The sequence below is a fragment of the Pristis pectinata genome, chromosome 25 (genome assembly GCF_009764475.1).
Source record: "Pristis pectinata isolate sPriPec2 chromosome 25, sPriPec2.1.pri, whole genome shotgun sequence".
NCBI classification, from domain to species: domain Eukaryota; kingdom Metazoa; phylum Chordata; class Chondrichthyes; order Rhinopristiformes; family Pristidae; genus Pristis; species Pristis pectinata.
This window is the reverse complement of record NC_067429.1, coordinates 29,619,158-29,645,261: the sequence shown is the minus strand read 5'-3', so window position 1 is coordinate 29,645,261 and position 26,104 is coordinate 29,619,158. Positions and strand designations below refer to the sequence as shown.

The window sequence follows — 26,104 nt, the reverse complement described above, 5'->3', positions numbered from 1 at the left end:
CTGGTCAGGGATAGTCAGCATGGCTTTGTGTGGGGTAAATACTGTCTCACTAATTTGACTGAGTATTTTGAGGAGATAACAAATGAAACTGATGAAGGCAGGGCAGTGGACATTGTCTATATGGACTTCAGTAAGGCATTTGACAAGGTCCTGTAATGGTAGGCTGGTCCAGAAGGTTAAGACACTTGGGGTCCCAGACAAGTGAGCTAATTGGATCCAAAACTGGCTTGGTAATATGAGGTAGTGGGTAGTGGTGGAAGGATGCTTTACTGATCGGAAGTCTGTGATTAGTGATACACTGCAGGGATAGGTGCTGGGACCCTTGTTATTTGTGATAATGCATTAACAACTCAGACGTGAACATCGGAGGTATGCTTAGTAAGTTTGCGGATGACACAAAAGTTGATGATGATGTGGACAGCGAGGAAGGTTGTCTAAGGCTACAGCAGGATAGAATCAGATGGGAAGTTGGGCAGACATTTGGCAGATGGAATTTAATGCTGACGTGTGAGGTGATGCATTTTGGGAAATCAAATAGGGGTATGATAGATATATAGTAAATGGTAGGGTGCTAAGTATTGTTGATGAACAGAGGGACCTTGATGTTCAAATCCATAATTCCCTGAAAGTGGCCACACAGTTAGATAGGGTGGTGAAGCATGTATGTCTTCATATGTTGGGACACAGAATATAAAAGTTGAGATGTTATGTTGCAACTTTACAGAACGCTAGTTAGACTGCACTTGGGAGTCACCGCGCTGTAGGAAAGATGTGGTTGTGCTGGAGAGAGTGCAGAGGAGATTCACCAGCATGTTGCATGGATTGGAGAACTTCAGATATGGGTGAATATTACAAAGGCTCGGTTTGTTTTCCCTGCAGGGCCGAGGGTGACGTGATAGAGGTACATAAAATTATGTGAATCATACAGTCATGTGGCATAGAAACAGGCCCTTTGACCCACCATGTCTCTGACTAAGCTTTTTGCCCATCTATACTAATCCTACTTACCTGCAATCGGACTATATCCTTCTATGCCTTGCTTACATACAGTAAGTGTGTGTCTTAATGCCTCTTAAGTTTAATGATTGTATCTGATTCCACCACCTCCTCTGGCAGTGAGTTCCAGACATCAACCACTCTATGTAAAAAAAAATCTTACCCCTCAGACCCCCTTTTAAAACTCCTTCCTCTCACCTTAAGCTTATGCCCTCTTGGTTTTGATACCCCTACTATGGGAAAAAGAGTTTGACTATCTATACTATTTATGCTTCTCATAATTTTACATACTTCTGTCAGGTCATCCTTCAACCTCCTTCACCTGAGGGAAAATGCCCAGCCGATCCAACCTCTCCCCATAACTGTAGTTCTCCAACCCGGCAAAATCCTGGTGAATCTCCTCTACACTCTCTCCAGCGCAATCACATCCTTCCTATAACATGGCAACCAGAACTGCACACAGTACTCCCAAGTGCAGTCTGACTAGTTTTTTGTAAAGTTGCAACATAATGTTCCAACTTTCATTCTGTAATAATAATCCCAAGGGTTCAAACCAGAAGTCTGTACACTCTCCCAAAGTATTTCAAAATTGAACCTTACCTTTACATGCATACAATTAGCACAATGACATACGGGTGTGATTTTTTAAAAATTATAAACATTTATAACACTGAATAAATAGGAATTCTATATAGTTAGCACTTAATTCAGTTGCAATAATTGCTGTTCTAGGAAATGAAAATTAAATATACAGCTCTACAGATATTTTACTGTTTATTCTTATTTCAGGATCTGGGCATTGCAGGCAAGGCCAGCATTTATTACTCATTCCTAATTACCCTTGAAAAAGTGGTTGTACACTACCTTCCTGAGGTGAGACAGTCCTTCTAGTGAAGGTATTCCATAGTTGAGTAAGAATTTCTGGGATTAAGACTCAGAACAGTGATATACTTCCATGTGCAAGTTAATGCCACTTTATAGCACTGTCAATAACACCTTACATCATTGTGCTGATGACTGAGATTAAGATAAGATATCTTCATAGTCACATGTACATCGAAACACACAGTGAAAAGCATCCCTTGCATAGAATGTTCTGGGCGGCAGCAGTAATTAGCCAGGTTGGGCTTCTGGATGGCGCATGGGCAGACAACATTTTCAAATTGTTCGGTTGATGCCAGTGTTGCAGGAGATGATGCTCTCATAGCTCTTGTCCTTCTTGGTGGTAGGGATCACAGATTTAAGTGGTGTTATTGAGGTAGCCAAATTCAGTGACTGCAGTGCATTTTATTGATGCAACCATGGTGCCGAAGGGAATGAATGTTTACTGGGGAGAATGGGGTGTCAATGAAGGTTTTTTTTTGAATGGTATGGAGCTTCCCAACTGTTATTGGAGCTGTAGTAGTCCAGGCAGCTGGGGAATATTTCATTGCTTGCCTGACTCGTGCCTTGTCCCCAAGAGGTGCAGGAGATGAGACACTTGATTCAAGATACCAACCTTGGACCTGCTCACATTATTTATGTTGCTGTTCAGTTCAGTTTCTAGTCAATTATGCCCCTGGTTATTTGGGCCATGCTGCAAGCAGTCATGGGCTACTTCATCCACTGAGTTGCAGCAAATGGAATTGAACATTGTGCAATCAGAAAACATCTGCATTTCTGACCTTATGATGAAAGGAAGGTCATCGATGAAGCAGCTGAGGATGGTTAGGGCTATGACACTGCCCTGAGGAATTTCTGTATCAATTTCCTGGGGCTGGAATGATTGACCTCAACAACTACAGCCTTCTTTGGGGAGGAAAGACTCCAAGCGTTGGGTATTTTCTTCTTGAAGCCCATTGACTTAATTTTATTATGATAACTTGATATCATACTCCGTCAAACGCTGCTCTGAAAACAAGTACTGTCACTCTCACGTTCCCTCTGGAATTCAGATCTTAGGTTATGCTTGAACCAACATTGTGATGAGGTTTGGCACAAAACCCAAATGTGGAATCAATGAGCAGGTTAATGGAAGTCAGTGCCACACACTGTCAATGACACCTGCCTGTCACTGCTGATGATTAGGAGTAGAATGATTGGATGTAAATTAGCCAGGCCGGCTTTGTTGACAGGATATGTGCAGCAAATTTTCGATATTGTCAGGCAGATAATAATGTTGAAGCTGTATAGGATTACCCTACCCAGGGGTGATGTGAATGTCTTGAGTACCACAGCTGGGATGTTGTTTGGTCTATTCAGCCTTTATCACATCCATTGCTCTCAATTGTTACTTGATATCGTGTGGAGTAAATCGAATTGGCTAAAGGCTGTATTTAGTGATGGTCTCAAGAAGAAGCAGAGATGGATCATCCAATCGACACTTCCCGCTGAACGTGGTTTCCCCTCACGTTTAGCACTCATGTGTTGCGCCCTGCCATTATTGGTGATGTTCATGGTGCCTCTTCCTCTTTTCAACTGTTTAATTCTCCATCATCATTCCTGACTCAATGTGCTTGGACATCGTTGGATGTGTAATAGTATAACTCTGTCCAATGCATGCTGTTTGGCACAGAAGTAGTCCAGTGCTGCAGCATTGCATAGTTGGTGCATCAGTTTTAGGTACGGTTGATGTCACTTCCATCTGCCCTTCTCATTGAATTAGATTGACCCTTTGGCTTGATTGACTGGTAGAGTGAGGGACATGCAAGACCTTGAGGTTGCAGATTGTGGAGGAGAACATTTCTGTTACTGCTGATGGTCCACAGCACCTCATGGATGCCTAGTTTTGAGCTGCCAGAACCATTTAGTCCATCCCATTTAGCACAGCAGCAGGACTGCATAACATGATGGAGGGTACTTTTGGTGTGGAAACAGAACTTTGTTTCGACGAGGGCTACGTGTTTGTCACTCCAACCAATGTGGTCATGTACAGCTGATCAGAAAAAGGTAGATTGATGAAGCTGAGATTAAAATAAGTTTATCCTACATGTTGGTTCACTCACCACCTGCCACAGACTGAGTTTGTCAGGTACACCATTCATGACTCAGCCAGCGTTACCAGTGATGGTATTTCCAAGCCACCCTCTGTGTTGAAACCCCAACCACAGTGCATTTTTGTCCTTGCAACTTTGAATGCTTCTGGCTAGTGTTGTCTAACAAAGTGTACTGATTTGTCATTTGAGGAACACAGTTAGGCAGCAATCATAAGGAGGACCTGATGCCGTCAATGTTTAGGACTCCCAGGTATACTTACTCCTGCCTGTTTACCACTGTATTGCCACCTCTGGAGACTGAGGGGTCATCCTATAGAGGTGCATAAATAAGGTGAATGCACTCAGTCTTTTTCCCAGGTTTGTGGAATCAGGCACTTGAGGCATAGATTTAAGGTGAGAGGGGAAAGACTTAATAGGAACCTGAGAGGCAACTTTTCCCCCACACAGAGGGTGGTCTGTATATTGAACAAGCTGCCAGAGGAAGTGGTTGAGGCAGATACAATAGCAACTTTTAAAAGACTTTTGGACAGGTAAATAGATAGGAACGGTTTAGAGGGTTATGGGTCAAACGCAGGCACATGGGACTAGCTTGGATGGGGCATCTTGGTCAGCATGGATGAGTTGGGTTGAAGGGCCTGTTTCCATGCTGTATGACTCCATGACTCTGGTGGTCTGTCCAGTGTTAGGACAGGACGTACCCAGGGAAAGTAGAGGAGGAGCTTGACACACTGTGTGTGAGAAGTGATTCTGTGAGCATGACTACATCAGGCTGTGGTTTGAATTGTAGGACAACTCTCCAGATTTAGACACCAATCCCCAGATCGTCCCAAGAAGAGCTTTACAAGGTTGACTGGGCTGGAAGTGACTTTGTGAAGTCTGAATTCTATGTGAGGTTGATGCCAAGTAGTCCACCTGGTTTTGTTATTATTCCGTATTAAAGCAGCTGCTATGATACAACAGAGTAGACATTTCACAGATCACTTAAGAATCAACCATGTCAGTCTATTACATATAGACGAGACCAACTAGGAACAGCAGATTTCCTTGCCCCAAGGGTAATGAGTGATCAAATGGGTTTTCATGACAATTAGGAAGTTCCGTGACCATCAATGCTGAAACTAGTTAATACAAAATTCCAGAATATTTAACTAAGTTCAAATTCCACAGCAGTGGCAATAGAGCTACTGTCTTGCAGCTCGAGATGCACGGATTCAATCCAGGCTTCTGGTGCTGTCTGTGTGAAGTTTGCACATTTTCATGTATTCTCCTCTATGTTGGAGAAGCAAAAAGAAGATTGGGTGACCGCTTTGCAGAGCAGCCCTGTTCAGTCTACAAGGGTGACCCCCAAGCTTCCAGTTGTCTATTATTTAATTCTGCATCCCATTTTGCCCTCTCTGTCTTTAGCCTTTTAGATGGGTTCAGCTCAAAGATCAAGGAACAGCATCTCACCTTCCATCCAAGTACATTACAGCCCCCAGTACTTGATGGCAAATTCATCAGCTCCAGATAATTAGCTGTTCCAGCTTTGTACCTTGCATTTAATTTTTTGCTATCTCTTCAAGTATTTCAGATTTCATTTGTCTCCTCTTACTGGCAGCTCCTCTGGACAAACCTTTTGTTGTTCATTAGCCTTTACTACCCTCTTTCAGCCAGCACCATCACGACATTACACTGTACTTTTCCTGTGCCCATCCTGTCATAAACCTTCCCTTTTGTTCTCTCTATTCCTCTCTCCTTTTGCTTCAACTTGTTTTATTTCCAACTTCTTCCAGCTGCTGAAAGGTCATTAATTTAAAAACATCAACTCAGTTTCTCTCTCCACAGATGCCAGCTGATCTGCTGAGTACTTCTACTATTTTCTGTTTTTATTTCAGAATTCCAGCATCTGCAGTATTTTACTGAAGTCAGCAAATTAAAGCAGACAGAAACAGAAGGGAGACAGAATACATCCCACTTATTTTTCAATAAATTATTTTTTATAGCCATTGTCCTCCTTTTGTTCCACAATTAGAGCCATGAGGTGGGCAAGGAGTGGAGTGGCTGTAATCAGCACTTCACCTCAACCCAAACATTGGGTTGGTGGCCCCTGGCAATTGCATGGACACACATACTCATGTGCATATACACAAGAATGTGCACAGGCACATGCACAGAGAAACAAGCATGTACACATGCACAGACACACACAGCAAGTTCACCTCCCACCAACAGCAGAAGCTAGATCTGCCACTGAGAGATCCCCACTATCTTGAAAACCAGGAATTGGCCACCACCTCAACCTTGTAGTAATTTGCTGCTGGCTGGTAAGGTGCTCAGTCTCCAAGCCACTTCTCCTTCACGTGCTACGATAAGCAAGACTGAGATCTGGAATCGTGGAAATATTCAAAGCAGTATCATCGTGTTAAATTCAAAGGAGATGTACGGGCAAATATGATAGAGGCGTTTAAGAGGCTATTAGGTAGGCACATGAATGTGCAGAGAATGGAGAGATATGGACATTGTGTAGGCAGAAGGGATTAGTTCAGTTAGTCAATTAATTACTGGTTTAATTAGTTTGGCACAACATTGTGGGCCAAAGAGTCTGTTCCTACGCTGTTATGTTCTATGATCATACATCTTGAACTCTACCACTGGATCATTTGATCTGCAGCATCAGCATCCTTCCCATCAGATCCTCCATTGCAAGGTTCCCTCTTACTGTGGCAGATTTTTGCTGAATCATCAAGGTACAACTGCAAACTTTTGCATTAAAATCCTACTATTGATCAATTACAGGATCGACTGAAATTTTTAAACACATTTCTGGTTATCTTCAATCAATTTCCAAATAGATCAGTAGGCATCAAGTCTCCAAACAGTCAAGAGTTTTCTATTGATAGGGGCAAAAAACTCAGGGGAACCTTCACGCATAATTATTTTCTTGAATGCTGCATGGGTAGCAGAGTGGCACAACATTTAGCACTGATGCCTCATACCTCCAAACACGTGTTTGACTATGACTTTGGGTGCTGTCTGTGTGGAATTTGATGTTCTCCCTGTGTCCGTGTGGGTAACCCCATGTGTTCTGGTTTCATCCAAGGCATGCTGGCTGATGGGTTAACTGTAAATTGCCCTTAGTGTAGGTGGATGGCAGGTGAATCAGAGGGGAGTGGGAAGTTGGTTGGGATGCAAGAGAAAGAACGGGAATAGTGTAAATGGGTGACAGCTAACATAAGCACGGTGAGCCAAAGGGTCTGTTTCCATGCTGTATCACTCAGTTACTCAAAGAATATTTGTTTTTGAGTGAGAAGATTATTTGGATGGGAACAGAGTAGGGGCATGAGAAGGCAGAAGGAGAGGAAGGAGATGATGTGATGGGGACACAAGATTGCAGAGCTAGCATTACAGATAACCATGTTATTGAGCATAAAACAAAGGAATATAGATTCTCAGAATAAACCTCTCTTTCCCATCCCAAGAGATGTACATAAAGAAAGGTAGTTATTTTTAAATACGTACGCTTTGGTGATGCATGTGGACTATCAGATGCAATCTGTCTCATGCGAGATCCATGGCAGCTGAGGGCAACCAGTCTTGAGATGATGGCTGTTTTCCCGAATCCAATATTCCCAATGATCACTACTCCTCTGTTCACACTGGGATTACCACATTTTAACTGTGCATCAATCTCATGGAAGAGCCAATCGCGCCCAATGAACACCGAATCTGTGGTGATGCTGGGGACTTCAAACAAAAGTGGTTTCAAGGAGATGTCTGGAGGTCTGTATGGTGCAAAGCGTACTGTGGGAACAATAAAAGAGCTATTGTCAGATCAATCTCAATAATGCAATTAAAAGTAATTAACTACAAGAACATTTTCTAAGGAATAAAACAACTAGAGGCTTGGTGGCGCCAAAAACAGAAAACACAAAGAGGAAAAGAAAGATTTGGTGATTGCTTTACAGGAAACCATTGATAAGTCTTTAAGCTTCTCCCTGAGATTTTGATCACTTGCCATTTTAATTATCTATCCCATTCAGATCTCACTGGCTTGGTTCATCCTGGAAGCTGGAGGAATAGCACTTGTTTTCAATATAGCACTTTCCAACCTTATTAACTCAACACTGCCCTTTTTTTTTGAAATTCATTTCTGAAACCTTGGAGGACAGCATGCAGGTGGGGTGTTCCCCATTTCCTTCTCCTTCTTGGTGTTAAGAGTTTGTGTTTTTGGAAGCATCTATCAGAATAGCCCAGGTTATTAACTTTTGTGCATTTTGTAGATGGTATATATTACAGCCATGGTGCAAGGGCATTGAATGGAATGAACATTTAGGGTGGTTTGTGTGCTGCCAGTCAAGAAGACTGTTTTCTACTGGATGGTGCTGAGCTTCTTAAGAGCTGCTGGAGCTGCATTCAGCAATGCAGGTGGGCAGTAAATCATCAGATTCCTGACTTTTGCCTTAGGGACAGTGGAAAGGCTTTTGGGGTGTCAGAAGGTGAGTCACTCAATGCAGGGCATCTAACCTGTCCTACTTCCAATAGCCATGGTAATTATACGACTTGCCCAATAGTACCCTTCCAGGATGTTGATAGTGAGGGAATCAGCAAGGCAGATCATTGAACGTCAAGTGTAGGTGGCGAGACTCTCTCTATTTGAAGATAGTCATGGCCTGCATGGAGTGACTTTCCACTTCTCAGCCCATGCCTGTCTGCTGTCAAGGTCTTTCTGCACACAGGTGGGGGCTGCTTTATTTGCTAAGGAGTTGCAAATGGAATTTACATTGTGCGATCATCAGCAAACGTCATCACTTCTGAACTTGTGATGAAGGAAGGTCAATGATGAAGCAGCAGAAGATGACTAGGTTAAGGACACCCTCAGAAATGCTTGCAGTGATGTCCTGGGGCTGGGATGATTGACCTCCAACAACTGCAGCCATCTTCCTTTGTGCAGGGTTTGGGTAATAAAGACTTTCTTTAATTCCTTACTACATCTTTAGTGTTTATATTGCATTAATGACCCATAACCCTTCTAAGTTATTACAGAAAACCCAAAAAATTTACAGCACAGAACAAGGTCATTTAATCCTTACTGGTTTTTTACAAGAGCCAACCATCCATATCTTCTCTTTATAGCCATGCAAACGCTTTCAAGTATTTAGCCAGATTTGCTTTGAACACCTCAGTTAAATCTTCCTTCACTACTACCAGGCCATGAGTTCCAGACCCTGACCACCTGATGTATATAATTTTTTCATATCACTCTTAGTCCTTTTACCAATCACTTTCATTCCACGTTCCTCTGGTTCTTGACTATGTCAATAATGGTTGCAGTTTCTCACTCTCAACTCTGTCTAAATCTTTCCTAATTTCAAACATCTCTGTCACATCCCCTCTGAACCACAAATCCAGCTTCTCTAGTCAACCTGGAATCATTCCAGTAATCTCTTCTGCACCCTTTCTGAGGATGTCACATCTTTCCTAAAGAGTGGTGCTCAGAACTAGACACAATATTCCAGTGATGTCTTATAAAATGTTGATCAAGACTTTCTTGTTCTTGTACCCATGTAACAGTTTACAAAGCCCAGGATTCTGTATGCTTTTTAACTACTTTCTTAACTTGCCCTGTCACTTTCAACAACTGTTCTTTTACACCTTCTGGAATGGTGCCCTGCAGTTTTATATTCCCACTCCTGTTCTTCCTACTAAAATTTAAAATTTGACATTCTCAGCAAAATATTTCACTTGCTATTCCACCAGCCTACCTGTATTCTCTGGAAATTTATTACCATCACTTCACAGTTCATTATGGTTCCAAGATTTGTGTCATCTGAAAATTTAGAAAATGTGCCACATACACCCAAGCCCAAGTCATAAATATATATTATGACAAAGAGCGGTCCTAGTACTGACTTCTTAGATAACCCTCTGTATACTTCCCAAAAAAGTCCAAAAAAACAATCCTTTCAACACGACTCAGCTTCCTGTCATGCAGAATACAGTTCTTTTTATTCTATGCCCTTCAATTTTGAAGACAAGCCCTTTACATGGACTTCATTAAACACCTTTTGAAAGTCCATATACACCACATGAACTGCATTGCCCTTACACACCTTCTCTGTTATTTCATGAAGAAAAAACTTGATTAAGTTAATTTAACACAATTTGTCTTTAATAAATTTATGCTGGCTTTCCATAATCAATCCAAATTTGTTAATTTTGTCTCTAATTAACATTTTTAAAACTTTCTTCACTCCTAATGTTTATCTGGCCTATAGTTGCAGGGTTTATCTCTCAACTGCTTTTGCAATTCTCCAATCCTCCAATCCTCGGGCGCCATCCTTGTGGCTCAATAATTTTCTCTCCTACTTCTATCAGCAATCCAGGATGCATCCAATGTGAAGCAGGTGATTCACCTGCTTTAAGTACAATTAGCCTTGCTTTATCAATTTTCAGCCTCTGTCGTGCTCAGCTACATCTAACTTTGTTGAGCAATGTCCCAGTAACATCTGGTTCCTTGGTAAAGAAGATGATAAGTACCCATTTAATATCTTAGCCATACCCTCTTTATCCGTCAGTAGATTTCTCTTTTTATCTCTGATTAGCCCCACCTCTCCACTCACCACCCCTTTCTTGGTCACATGCCTATGAAATAATTTTGCATTCCGTTTTATATTGGTTGAAAGTCTTTTTTCATGTGCTCTGTTTGCCTCTTCTTCTGCCTTCTTTACTTCTCCTCTGAAATATCTATAAATCACCCTGGTTACATCCATTTATTCTATTAATTATCACTTTCACAAACTGCTATCATTTTCGGAAAACCTCACCCAGAAACCTCATTCTCAAGGTGATTTGGTCCCCAAGCAACATTTGACTCAACACATAATATTAACAACAAAACTGAAGAATCACCTTGCAGACAGTGTGCTGACTGAAAATAGACACAACCTAGTTGAAGACTTAAACTCAAAATTGGCTATATCGCTGGTAGGAGAAGATAAGCTGTACTTTGTAAATCCATTACCTTAATCTATAACTGAATTATTCAGAAAAGGAAAAACTCAGATTTAGTCCTTATATTGAGCTGGATGATCAATTTCCTTTCACTACTTCTACTGTAAATACCTAAAGAGCTGTAAGAGGAGGAAGATGCATAGAGCCATTTTCACAATTTGTGACAGATTATTGTTTTAAGCTACTCTTCAAATCTGATCAGTTTTCAAAATATTTTACTCTGATTTCATTATGTTATAATTTATGAATTCAAGTCAATTAGTAAATCATGGGTTTAGTTTCCAGTAGAAATCACTATGAGATAGTTTGGAACTATACATTTTGCAGTAAAACCTGCTCTTTGGCCACATTTTTTCTCAAAAGTCTGGGTTTTTTTTGCCTTTGAAGCAAAAGACAGAGTACAAAGGTGCATAAGTAAAGGCAGTTATGATAGTCGTTCCCCTTTCAATAGCCTCCCAACACTGGCTCTTGCAGAAAGGGAATTACTATCATAACTGAGAAATAACATTCATAGAAACATGCATATTTTAGCTTGTAGCTGCTGGATATGCCACTTCTAGCTACAAATTAAAAGTCAGTCATGAAACAGTTAAAGATTACACCAAGAATTGTAACTTACGTGAGTGAGTGTGCCAAGCATGGGCATTAGTGGAGGCTAAAGCAAAAATTAGGGAAAAGCCAGAAAGTAATGCAAAATGTTAGCAAAAATCACAAGCATAAGAACAATAACAAACAAGCATCAAATTTCAAGCATGGGATTTGAAGGAACTCTAATATTTAGCTGGTATACTTTCTTCAGCGTAAATGTAGCAAATGGTAGAGCCTTTTTCTAGGTTTCTTCTACTATTAAAGAACCATGTATGTGATGTTGTGCTATGTGCTTTGAAACAAGAACAAAATTTGCTGAAAGAATCAGCTGAGATGACAAACTTCATTTTACTTAGGTGCTGTAGCTTCAATGGCTTGCTGTGCAACTTTTAATTAAAAGATTGTCGCAAATACTAAGCACGGAAAGCATTATTAAATAAGCAGGATTGCACCATAGATAGAGAGTGACTTTCTCAAAAGTCTGTATAAGTACAGATAAACAAGTGCACAGCTTCATCACTGCAACAGGAGCTTTGTGCAGGATTGACAAAATGACATGTTCTCAACTTGGTTTATGTGCACACTAACCAGATTGACATTTGTTAGATTAAATTATGACAAAATTAAAAGAGGACTAAGATTATACTTAAACCCTCCTTGATTTATAGAATTATTAATGGAAGTGAAAAAGTAACAACATGTAAAAGGCTGCTTCAGGCCCTGATTTTACATCTAACATCATTCTCAAATCCTCTGAGGCCCAATAGTCCAATCACCTGAGACCAATCCTCTCAAGACCACTGACGGAAGTCCCAATCCATACCTCTCAACCCTTACCCCAAGCTGCAATGGCCAAAAGAATCCCATGCATCACCTCACATCCCAATCTTCTGATCCACAGCATCCTCAGGCCCAAATTCTGGGTGAGTAACAAAACTTCCCCTCCCAACCATGATGGCCAACACATCCCCAGCCCCACCTTCTGCTCCTCTGATGATTGATTTGAATCCCACAATTGTAATCTGGCTGCTGATTGCTGTCTCTCTCTCTCTCTCTCCTCACAGATCCCCTGACCCAGACTCAGTCCCAAAAGGCAGAGTAACTAACACAGGTTGGGCCTCCCACCGTACAGAAGCTTGCGGAGGGAGGCTCACGACCAAAATGATGGTTGATGTACTATAGTGCACTATGATTTACAGGCCAGGCCTTTCAAATCTGCACTATCTCAATCCTTCTTTGAAAATTCTTATTACATATATCTAACATCTTAATGGTCTTTTCAATCATTTGACCCTTAAGGTCTGTGCAGGTCAGAAGAGAGCTCTCCAGCCTAATCCCACCTTTCCATCTTGAGGTCCATAGGTCTGCAGGTCACCGCTCTACTAAACACACACTCAGCTATTTTACCCCAAATACAGGTATTTAAGTTAAATCCCTTTATATTTAATAGTGCCCACACAAGGGTGATAAAACACTATTGTAGACCTCCATCACTTGTCAAGTTGTAAGACTGCATAAACTCCAGAGAGTAAGAAAATCTGAAGGGAGAGAAATACTGGAATTAGACATGTGACAAATAAGCGGAGGAGGATGGGGGTGAATGCTTTGCAAATGTTAATTCAATTTTCAAAATAAAAATATTCACAAGTTAGTTTTGAATTTAACTACCAACTTCATTTGAGCCTTATGGGCAGTTGGAATGGGTTGGTGGAAATCAGCCTACTCTAACTGCCCATAAGGACTGAGACAGGAATTCAAAATGGATGCAAGAAAATGTGTAGCCTGTTTTAAACTTCCTGGCTTTCTTTATCCTTTCACTTCAGCCAAATGCACAACGTAGTTTAATTGGAAAAAAAAAATCTATTCCATTGTCGATTTATGACATTGTATCCATTGCAATTCCACAGCTCACTGCACAGAAAGGTGAAACAGACATGACTCAATAATTTACAAACATGATTTCATTTTCCTCTAGTTTCAATTATGTAAACATCTTTATGATAATCGGTGAAAACCCTCCATTTTTCAAAATACAATAAATGTCACTTCCTATCTTGAGGTCATACAAAAACAAAAAAGCTCGTCAAGCATTTAAAGATAATCGCAACTCCCACTTTTACAAATTCATGAGATTTGGTCCCATATCACCCAATTACTTGCTTGGTTTGACTAACGTGTCTAGTTCAACATAACATCAGGGTTAGAAACAAGGAAGAAATGATTTTCCGTCAGCGGTTCAGACAGTCCCAATCATTCCAGCTGATTAAGTTGAATGAGATCACCAAAGAAAGAGAAAAAAAAACAGAAGAACCAAAATAAAATCCCTTTCTTCCTTCTTGAAAACTTCAGCTAATAGAATGTAACTACAGTTGGAAGGGGGCACAGTCAATGCAGATTTCTTTCCTTGAGGAACAGATGGATTTTTACAACAATACAGTTGCTTCATTGTTGCTATTATTGAAGCTAACTTTTTATTTCCAGGTGTATTTTATTATATTTAAATTCCCAATTGCCACGGTGGCATTCAAACTCATACTCCTCAATCATTAAGTGCTGGTCGAGTAACTTAACGACTACAGTTTGATGCTGCCAATGATTATGATTTTATTTTCAGAAAAAAAGGAGATAGATTTTTTTAATATTCTTCAGTCTTGCATGAAATTAAAATTAAAATGAATACACCAGTGTCTCACATTAAGAAGGAGTTGTACTTCTAGAAACTACTTTGCTATTTGAAATTTCATAATGGGAGGCAATTATATAATAGTATTGATAGGGATGATCTTTCTTCAGCAAAACAAAAAGATAAGGAGGCACCAAGACAAACTTCACCACATGTAGCTTTGTAATGTACATATTCTAAATTTGCCGCTCTTCATAGAGAGAGATGTGAAGGTCAGCACTTAAACAGATATGGCATTTCTTAGTATAATAGTTCAATACAAAAACTAATGAGATTTGAGTTTGGCATTGTAATTGTTCAGTGTTGGTTCACTTTTGTGTGTATATAGGTGCAGGGGGCAGGGTTTCAGATTTGTTTATCATTGGGATCTCTTCTGGGGAAGGTACAAAAAGGGACAGGTTACACCTGAACTGGAGGGGGACCAATATTCTTGCAGGCAGGTTTGCTAGAACTGTTGGGGAGGGTTTAAACTAGTTTGGCAGGAGGATGGGAACCAGAGTGATAGGTCAGAGGTTGGTTCATTTAGTGTTCAAGTAGATGCAGAGTGTAGAAAGACTGAGGAAGGACAGGCATTTGAAAGGGCAAAATTGCAGTCAGTTGGATGGGCTGAAGTGTGTCCACTTTAATGCGAGAAGTATCAGGAACAAGGGGGATGAACTTAGAGCATAGGAAAGTACATGGAACTGTGACGTGGTGGCCATTACAGAGACTTGGCTGTCGCAAGGGCAGGCATGGCTGCTGGATATTCCGGGGTGTAGATGTTTCAAAAGGGGCAGGGACGGAGGTGGGGGAGTGGCTTTGCTGATCCGAGACAGTATCACAACTGAAGAAAGGGAGGATGTCCTGGAGGGATCGTCTGCTGAGTCAGTGTGGGTGAAAGTCAGAAATAGGAAGGGAGCGATCATTCTATTGGGAGTATTCTGCAGACTCCCCAGCAGCAGCAGAGACACTGAGGAGCAGATCAGGAGGCAGATTTTGGAGAGATGCAAAAATAACAGGGTTGTCGTCATGGGTGATTTCAACTTCCCTAATATTGATTGGCACCTCTTTAGTGTAAAGGGGATAAAGGGGGCAGAGTTTGTCAGGTGTGGACAGGCTGATGAGAGGAGAGGCGATACTGGATCTGGTACAAGGCAATGAGCCAGATCAGGTTCAGATCTCTCGGTGGGAGAGCATTTTGGAGACAGTGAGCATAACTCCTTGACCTTTACCATAGCCTTGGAGAGGGATAGGAGCAGACGATATGGGAAAGTATTTAACTAGGGGACGGGGAATTATGATGCTATTAGGCAGGAACTTGGGAGCGTAAACTGGGAACAGATGTTCTTGGGGAAGTGCACAGCAGAAATGTGGAGGTTGTTTAGGGAGTACTTGCATGGGGTTCCGGATAGGTTTGTCCCATTGAGGCAAGGTAAGGATGATAGAGTGAAGGAACCGTGGTTGACAAGAGTCGTAGAATTTCTTGTCAAGAGGAAGAAAGCAGCTTACCTGAGGTTTAGAAAGCATGGATCAGACAGGGCTCTGGAGAGTTATAAGGTAGCCAGGAGGGAACTTAAGAATGGACTTAGGAGAGCTAAAAGGGGGCATGAGAAGGCCTTGGCGAGTAGGATCAAGGAAAACCCCAAGGCGTTCTACACGCACATGATGAATAGGAGGATGACTAGAGTAAGGGTAGGACCGATCAGGGATAAAAGAGGAAACATGTGCCCAGAGTCGGAAGAGGTAGGGGAGGTCCTGAATGAATACTTTGCTTCAGTATTAACCAGCGAGAGAGACCTTGACATTTGTGAGGATGGTGTACAACAGGCTGATACGCTAGGGCATGTTGACGTGATGAAAGAAGATATACTGGAACCTTTGAAAAACATTAGGATAGATAAGTCACCAGGGCCGGATGGGATATATGCCAAGGTTATTACTGGAAGGGAGGGAAGAGATTGCTGCGACTTTGGTGATGATCTTTGTGTCCTCACTGGCCACAGGAGTAGTGCCAGATGATTGGAGGGTGGCAAATGTTGTTCCTTTGTTCAAGAAATGGAGTAGGGATAACCCTGGGAATTACAGGCCAGTGAGTCTTACTTCAGTGGTGGGAAAATTACTGGAGAAGATTCTTAGAGACAGGATTTATGGGCATTTGGAGAAGCATAGGCTGATTAGGGACAGTCAGCATGGCTTTGTGAGGGGCAAGTTGTGCCTCACGAGCCCGATTGAATTCTTTGAGGATGTGACAAAGCACATTGATGAAGGTAGAGCAGTGGATGTGGTGTACATGGATTTCAGTAAGGCATTTGATAAGGTTCCTCATGGAAGGCTCATTCAGAAAGTCAGGAGGCATGGGATCCAGGGAAACCTGGCTGTGTGGATTCAGAATTGGCTCTCTCATAGAAGACAGAGGGTGGTGGTAGATGGAGTGTATTCTGCCTGGACGTCGGTGACCAGTGGTGTTCCGCAGGGATCTGTTCTGGGACCCCTGCTCTTTGTGATTTTTATAAATGACTTGGATGAGGATGTGGAAGGGTGGGTTAGTAAGTTTGCTGATGATACAAAGGTTGGTGGTGTTGTGGATAGTGTAGAAGGTTGCTGTAGATTACAACAGGATATTGATAGAATGTAGACCTGGGCTGATAAGTGGCAGATGGAGTTCCAACTGGAAAAGTGTGAAGTGATATACTTCGGGAGATTGAATTTGAAGGCAGAATACAAGGTTAATAGCAGGACTCAGCAGTGTGGAGGAACAGAGGGATCTTGGGGTCCACATCCATAGATCCCTCAAAGTTGCCACGCAGGTTGATAGGGTTGTTAAGAAGGTGTATTGTGTGTTGGCCTTGATTAGTCAGGGTATTGTGTTCAAGAGCCACGAGGTAATGTTGCAGCTCTATAGAACTCTGGTTAGACCACACTGGGAGTATTGTGTTCGGTTCTGGTCGCCTTCCTATAGCGTGGTGACCAAAACTATGCACAGTACTCCAGCTAAGGCTTAACAACGTTTAACACATTTGTATCATAACCTCCCTGCTCTTTTATACTTTGCCCTGTTTAATAAAGGCAAACATCCCGAATGCCTTTTTCGCCACCTTATCTAACTCTACTGCCACATACTGTCTGGAATCCTTGGACTTCAATGCCAAGGTGTCTCTGTTCCTCAATACTCCCTAAGGCCATATCATTTATTATGTCCTAACCTTATTAGCCCTCCCACTCATCAGGATTAAATTCCATCTGTTATTGCTCTGTCCATCTTACCAACCAGTCAATATCATCCTGTAGCTTATCCTCTTCACTGTCAAAAGCACCTTTCCTCGAGTAATCTGTGAACTTATTAATTATGCCTTTTACATTCATACCCGAATCTTTTGACGTATATGACAAACAGTAAAGACTTCAGCACCGATCATTGTTGTACACCACTGGTCGCAGGCTTCTGGTCACAAAGGCAACCCTCCACCATCACCTTCTGCTTTCTATTAGCAGCTAATTTTGGATCCAATTTGCCAACATGCCTTCGATCCTGTGGGCTCCAACCATGTGGACAATTTCCCATGTGGGACCTTCTTAAAGGCCTTACTGAAGCCCAAACAGATTACATCATTCACACTGCCTCAGCAATACACTGTTTCCTCTGGTCAAAGAGGATGCAACTTAAAAACAAAGCCACCCCATTTACAAGATAGGTAGGAAATTCAAAAAAAAGGGTTGTAGAAGAATAAAAGTTGATGCCAACTAAATTAACAATTTTAAGTAAGAGACTTTATTTTGCTAGCTGAAGTTATTAAAAAATATGAAGGGAAGGCATGGAGCCAAGACACATTAGTTATGATCTCATACAAGTGATGGAAGAGCCAACTGCAATTTCTATGATTTGGCCTGCTAAATCTATTTTTTCACCTATTTCACAGAATTGGTTTTTTTTAATTAATCTTTTTTGACTAGATCAGTTTACTGCATTTAACAGATGTTTCCTTGGTAATCTAGTGGAGTGGTATGCCGGTCCATACATAGACCTGAGTGGTGGAAAATGAACGCATATCCAGGATTCTATCTTAGTGCCCAATGTTTAACATTAAGTATAACTGACAAAATGCACTGTGTAGCAATGAGATGGTTCTTTCCACAATAGTGAAAACAAAACAGACATTGTGGGCTGAAGGGCCTATTCTATGTTCTATATTCATTGATAGGCAAGTCATTCTTGTTTACCTAGGGGCAACTAATTAGTGACATATGAACCACCTATGGGCAGGTCATATGACAGCCACATTGCTTAGGGAGTTGACAGTTCAAGTGAAGAAGTAGTGCTCTCTCAAAAAAGTATATAGAGGGATACAAATAAGACCAATTGTTAAACACCAAAATAGAAAAGTACCTGAAAGTACTTCCTTCTCCATGTACAAGTCACATATTTTGTTTGTTTTTCCCCCATCATTTGAGTCAGCTACTCCAAAACACCAAACTGGTAGTACACTACTCATCCTTCTGGCCTTCAAACATAAAACAGGTGTTCGAGATGGATACTTTTTTAAAATTAATACAGTTCTGCGTATTCCAGGTCAGAGTTGCACTAACTTTGAAGTGTTGACATTTTAAGCTATTATGTCAAAGTAAAAGCAGCAATAAGAAGCCAGAGGCTATATAGTCACTTGTGTGTACTACTGTAGACAGTCGGAAAGACTGTACAGTGTAGAAATGATGAAAAGGTTTGGAGAACAAAATTCAAACAAAATGCAACAACATAAAATTTGCTGATGTTTACCTCGAAGGTCCTGTGGGGTTCGACCTCCTGTTACATGCTGCCTTGGCATTCTCAGAGATGTCCTCAATGGTGTATGGCGCTGTTCATCCAGATAAGCTAAGTCCTCCAGATGGGCAGAGCTTGTAGCTGGTGACAAAAAACAAGCATTGCCCCAAGTTACAGTCAAATATGAAAAGAATCAACAAAAAGTCAACTTAAAAGATAGAGTTTTTGCCTGAAGACAAAACAAAAATAGTTCAAATCATACTGGGCTAGAAGATGTTTGAAACTGCATCAAAAATGTTTGATTGAGAGGAATACAGTGAATATAGGACCTTCATTTACACTCACAAAAACAGAGCAGCAGTTGAGAATGTGATTCTGGGCAAACCAAACAGCTTTGCAGGTATTGTGCTCCAATCTGCGGAGACCACAAATTAAGGCAGATCAATCAAGACTAAACACTTCGGTTTTTTTTACACACTCTTTCACAAGAATAATAAAATTAAAATTAACTTCTTCCAATAATATTTTGATATCATGAGATTTTCTGATATTTGTACTTAAACACTTGTCAAAGCTTAAGAGATACAGAACATTCAGGAATGCAGACACTATGTTAATTTAAGGCTTTATACAGTATCATAAAACTCAGAAGCACAGCTCAGAGGCTTTTGTTTAAGATTACCTTGGAAACGTCAGAACAAATTAAACCTTTTGCTCACTATTTATTATAGGTTTTCTTAAAACTGTACATGGTAGTCTGAGATGATACCAACATTGACATTTAGAAACTGTTTATTCATTGAAGGTGATGAAACACACTTGCTTTAATTTGTGCTGAATTTTTAAAATGTGACGAACAAGGTATTGGAGGAGCTCAGCAGGTCAGGCAGCACCCGTGGAGGGGAAAGGACAGTCAAAGTCGAGTTCAGACCCTTCACCTAGATAGAGGGGGGATAGCCAGCAATAAAGAGGTGATGGGAAGGGGTGGAGCAAGAGCTGGTAAGCCATAGGTCGATCCAGGTGAGGAGGGGTGATGGGCAGATGGAGGAGGTGAGAGAAGGAATAGCACCAGAAGCTGGGAGGTGATAGGTGGAGGCAACAAAGGGCTGAAGATGATGGAATCAGATAGGAAAGGAAGGTGAAGCATGGAATCAAATAAGGGAGGTGGGGTGGGCAGATGGGAACAGTGGGGGGAGGGGGCCCAGTGAAAGGTGTGTGGGTGATGGAGAGATGGAATGGGTGGGGAAGGGACAGAAAAAAAACACAGGGTGATGGGGCCTGGAGCGGATGCAGGAGGAACTGGGTAAATATAGTTTACTCCAGTTCTTGCAAGACACCTGCTCTCTGAACTAACACAAACTATCTTCGTATCACAGAGCTTCAGAGACTTTGGGGCAGAAACTGACATGCATATGCCCATTTTTGGGGTGAGAAGCGAGACTGGCTGCACGAAGCTTCACAGGCATTTAGCCCATTGCACAATCTATCAGGACTAATGTTTAGGTTTACTGGGCAGCTCTTTGGATATGCAAATGAGGAGAACAACACATGTTGAAGATGAAAATGAATATGCCCCTTTGGTGACATTAGAATGAATACAGCAAGTGTCAAACCTCCCATACTCCAGGTTCTTTAGTGCTTCCTGTCACCGCTAAGAACAGGCAATTCTCTTCCAAACAACCATCTACACGGCCAGGAAATGAAAAACAAAGGGAAACTGCAGGTGTTGAAAACCCAAAATTAAAGTAGAAATTGCAGGAGATATTCAACACATCACCCAGCATCTGTGGAAAGAGAACCAGAGTTAACGCATCTGTGGAAAGAGAAACAGAGTCAATGTTTCAGCTCAGGGTCCCTTTGTCAGAAGTAGAAAAGAGAAAATAACAAATTGGTTTTAATGTTGCAGAACAGGTTGCTGTGGGATAGATCAAACAAAGGATTTACCTCTGATTGGGTTAACTAGGACTGCAGTGGTGATACGCTCTTGATGAAGCCAACTGCTCTTTCTTTCTACAGATGCTGCCTGACCTGCTGAGTACTTCCAGCAATTTCTGGTTTTATGACTATCGAGCCAGCAGGTGCACAAGAAGTTCTCTGACTCCCGTCATCGAGACTGGCTCACTTTTCAATTCCCGAGATCTCTGCCAACAAGGTCCAAAACGGAATTTTTCCAATAACTCTTTTATACTGTTCCAAAAATGTACACAAGTACCGAGAATCAATTTTTTGTGCACGCTGAAGTGTTGCCACTGCCTCAGATAATCTCCCCTTCCATCAAATATGCCAACCCAACAACATGAAACAGGAAAGACTGGCCGGCCCTATAGCATATGCTGTGCTCCTCCTCGTTATTCATAAGCCACAATCCCTGCCCTTGAACAATATACATCCTCCAGCAAGTTAACTTGATTTCTCCAATCATCTGATTAACATAAATGTGAACCAAGTGCATCAGAATCTGTCATTAAGGGGGAAATATTCAGGTGTGAGTGACCTAGAGGTGGACAATAGGAATAATCTTTAACTATTTATCTATCTGTCAGTTGTATTAGGCTTAATAGAAAATGTTTTAGTCACTAAATTGAATAATTTTAAGATAAGCATTAAAATGTGAAAAAGGAGGAAGACTGATTTTAAGTGAAAAATGTTCATAGGAAATGGTGGATCGAAAAGAAACCACTGAAGCAATTGTAGAAAGAGAATGTGTAATAGTGCTTTCAGAGGAACATTTTCAGGATAATGTTTCAAAACAAAAAAAAACATATTTTCTGCTGATTACAGGAAATTACAGTATTTTACCTACTATCTACTGTCTGCCTCAGCCTATTTTGCCTATGAAGTAATATTCAGCAGAAAAGTAAAACTGAAACAAGCAACTTGGGTCAATACATTCACCTTGTACTCAGCGTAAAATGTGAACAGCACACATGAAATGTGAATGCTGAAAATATTTCCCCTATTGCACTATTTTCCTTACTCTGCATTTATTGACTGTATTTTATGATATAATGCAATATTTAAAGCATAACATTAACATAGCAAATGATTTCCAAAGGTCTCCATTACAGTGTGTTTTCTTTCAGATGAAGCATTACACTCTATATCTCCTCACAGCTCATTGTAAAAGCTCCTCCAAGGCATTTTCAGAGGCCTCCACAGATCTCAGCCAATACTTGCTCCTCAACCAGCAGTAGTAGAATGATTATCTGGCTATCATTTCGCTTCTTGGTGGCCCATGGTTAGTGCACGTTGGCTGCTGGCTTTACATCATCATAGTAGTGATTTCAAAAGTATTTCACTGGCAGCAAATGCACTTTAGGATTGTGAAAGAGGTTGTGAAAAATGCTTATATAAATGTAAGTCTTTCTTTTTTTTAAAGAACATGTGTACATTATTATTTGTGGAAAAAGGTGTGCTAGTATGGGCTCAGTGCATTAGTAGAGGAGTTGTCCTGAATTACCATTATTTTACACGGTGTTAGGTATTACATGTCTCTTGGCTCAGTCTGTAACAGAAAAAAGGAAACACATCTCCGAACCACCAAAAGTGGAATTCATCCCTGCTGATCAAACAACTCTTTTTATTCCAAATATATACTTTATTCGTAATAGATACACAGTAGACACAATCACTGCATATCTCTACATTCATTGTACCATCAATTCAACACATTCTATTAAAATACACCAATACCATTCACATTTCCTCTTTAAACAATGAGCCTGTGAAGTATTTGAGAGGCTGTTAGACAGGGCCCAGCCCCCAATGTCCAGTGCCAGCAGGACCTGAGACTGTGGTCCTTTCCCACAAAAACTTTGCGATGGCAACACCAAGTCTCACTACATCCCTCAGCACATACTTCTGCACCTTGGAATGTGCCCACCAGCAACATTCACTTGCCAACCTCTCCTTACAGTGGAAGGCCACATCTCTGGTACTCCAGAGCCAAAGCCAACACTACCAACCAATCAAACAGCTCTGGATCAGCTATAAAAACACTTCACTATTGAAAGCGACTTGAATGGCGAGAATGAGGTGTCTCCATATAGTTGTTTCACAGACGGTGAATCTGAGGTGCTTCCTGGAAATGCTAAACCCTAATACAATGCTAAATCCCAGTCTCACCTTGTCTAGCCAGTTTCACCATTTGTTGCTGATTTACAGAGTTTTTATTGTGAAACTATCCTCCTCACAACCAAATGATGAAACTGAAAAACACCTGCTCCAAGTAAAGAATACAGCTATGGAAAATTACCAGGCAAGAATGTTGAATCGTTTTGTTTTGGTTTATATCAAGAGGCAGGAACTTTTAACAACTGAAATACAATTTACAATTAGCAAGGGGATAATACATGATAAACTTGGCTGCATTCAACTTATCCAAGATAAGTATTCACACTGAGCCCAGCACCTTAGACCTACATGACAAGATAACAAATGATGAAACATGGTACAGATGGCCACTCGTTAAGGAGTACACGGCCAAGGCAGTTTATCAGGAAGCACCTACACCTGTACCTAACTAGGATAAACACAGGATGTAAGAATGACAATACCACAGCGGAGACATTGGCCTAGACAGTCAAATTACAGTTGGGAGAGAAGTCAATCCAATCAGCAGAATTCAAAAAATACCTTCAGACTGACTATCAGATAACCCAGACTGAGTTCAGGCTAATTGAGGATCTGTGAGTGAAATAACTTAAACTATTCAACTTTCAAACTGCTTAAGTGATTTGTAATAGTGGTGGCAGTATTGATAATATTTATAGAGAATATAACACAAGACTGAATAAAATTATTTGGTTAAGGGATCTTGTTGTAACTCACTAAGTCAAATTTCCATAGGGGCAGAAAGGATGAAAAGGCTCTGTTCCTGTCACAAAATAATGCCAACAATTTTGGCAATCATATGGGTGCCATGAATTAATAAGTTTAAAGACACACTTTTAATGTTTTTCAATAGTTGCAAATCAAAATTAAATGAGCAATCATGTTCTCAAAAAATGTAAAATATTGCTGAAGGTACAAATTAACAATATTTTGCATGTATAGTTTAAAATAAAGACAATGCTTTTTCCAAAATAAACTTATACATTTGTTTAATGAAAGCAGAAGAAACTAAATTAACTATAGTTACAGTATGCATTACAAAGGATATGTACAGTAATAGCCAAGGTAATAAGGAATACTACTGAGATTATCAATGTTCACCTTTATTGGAGAAAAATTAGACTACAACCTCAAGGAGCCTACATTTTCAAAATTAAACGAAGAAATCTAGATACTGCTGTTCAATATACCCTGCAGCTCTACAAGCTAAACTCTGCCAGCATTGTGCCAAAACAGTCTGTGTTGCACTCTACATAAGGGTGTAAAATTGTAACTGCCGACACCCAATAAGTTATCAAGTAATCAGACTTCAGAAAGAAAACTATCTGCGGTGAAGCAGAAAAAAATCATTTTTCAGCAAAGCAGGACAATGTAGCTCTTCTGCATCGCTTGCATACAATATGCATTATCACTTGCCAAGAAATTGGAGCTATGTAGAGATTTTAAGGTTCCAAAAGGTCCTAAATTGCTGCACAAGATTTTACATTGAGATACAAGGAAATAATAAGACAGGTGACCAAAAATTTGGTCAAAGAAATGTAATTTAAAAATTTTCAGACAGGAATGGCAGTGAAGTGGTAGAAAGGATTTGAGAGGAATTTCAGAATTTACACTGGGGACGTGGGAGAGGCCTGAAGTGGGAAAGTACAGAGACCTCCAGGACTGGATGGCCTAATCCTACAGGAAAGTGATGCCAGGAAAGGTGCAGGATGTGGTCTGCAGGTCAACTTGGGGCTAATAGTTCTGGTCATCTAACACATGATATTGGAAGGATGTAGGTGATGTAGAACTGGGTGTCTCGAGCATACATGTGGAACCTTACCATGATGCTTATTGACAATGACAGCGCAGAGCACCATGTAGTGAGAAATAGGAGATGGAAAGCTTGGAGAGAAAACTCCAAAGCTTAAGAGCTCCAGAAATGTCTTGCGCATACATGTGGAACCTTACATGATGCTTACTGACGATGACAGCACAGAGCACCATGTAGTGAAAAATAGGAGATGGAAAGCTTGGAGAGAAAACTCCAGAGCTTAAAAGCTCCAGAAATAAAGATACATCACTGGAAATAAAGGAAGCACTTGACAGCAGAGAAGTGTTGAGGAGAATGGTGTAGTCAGCCACCTCAAATATTGCAGCAAATTGAAAAGAGCAAGGAAGAATAGTTTATCACTCGCAGAGACATTCCAGTACTGTGGCAGATTTGAAGAATTCAAACATAATTCAGGGGAAAATAGACACAGGTAGAACAGAGGAACAGAAGGTGGGTCTCATGGACAAGGTGAGCATGGAAAGAACAGAGAGATAGGAGAGAAATTAGAGAAAGATGCAAATTACATGTTTTGTTACACTAGGGGAAGGGCAGAAATAGATTTATTTATTTATTTATTAGTCACATGTACATCGAAACACACAGTGAAATGCATCTTTTTGCCATACTGAGAATGTGCTGGGGACAGCCCGCAAGTGTCGCCACTCCTCCAGCGACCACAAGTGTGGCAGCTGGAAAGACAAGCTAGATCCCAGTGATGAGGAAGATGTTATGCTCCTCATTTTTTTTTAAAATTTACCCTTCTGTTGATCAAAAACTTAGAGCAGGTAATCCTGGAGTCCAGGAAGTAGATAGAAGGGTGACTGTCAGGGGAGGGAAAAGGAAAAAGAAAACGAACAGGCAGATCGAGCAGAGGAGCCCGGAGGCTGTTCCCCTCAGTAACAGGTTTTCTGCTTTGGAGACTGTTGAGGGAGATGACCTGCCATGGCCTAGCAGCAGTAGCCAGGTCTGTGGCACTGGGACCGGTCCTGCTACTCAGAAGGGAAGGGAGGAGAAGAGGAAGGCGGTAGTGATAGGGGACTCGATAGTCAGGGAAACAGATAAGAGGTTCTGTGGCAGTGAGCATGAATCCCGGATGGTTGCCTCCCAGGTGCCAGGGTCCGGAACATCACTGATCGGGTCCACAGGATTCTAGAGCGGGAGGGAGAACAGCCAGAAGCCGTGGTTCATGTTGGTACCAACGACATAGGTGA

General features: G+C 41.1%; 1 protein-coding gene across 5 annotated transcripts in view; it reads right to left on the bottom strand.

Moving 5' to 3' along the window:
* The window catches only part of tanc2a (tetratricopeptide repeat, ankyrin repeat and coiled-coil containing 2a), a 591,670-nt gene that overhangs the window by 134,909 nt on the left and 430,657 nt on the right, over positions 1 to 26,104 (bottom strand). For 3 of the 5 annotated variants that reach the window (XM_052038520.1, XM_052038522.1, XM_052038523.1), the window contains 3 exons: positions 18,983 to 19,108; positions 11,581 to 11,616; positions 7,470 to 7,751 (listed from right to left, as the gene is read on the bottom strand). In XM_052038520.1, coding sequence (XP_051894480.1) covers positions 7,470 to 7,751; positions 11,581 to 11,616; positions 18,983 to 19,108 — 444 coding nt within the window. The remainder of the gene's footprint in view (positions 1 to 7,469; positions 7,752 to 11,580; positions 11,617 to 18,982; positions 19,109 to 26,104) is intronic. The other 2 variants (XM_052038521.1, XM_052038524.1) reach the window with 1 other exon arrangement.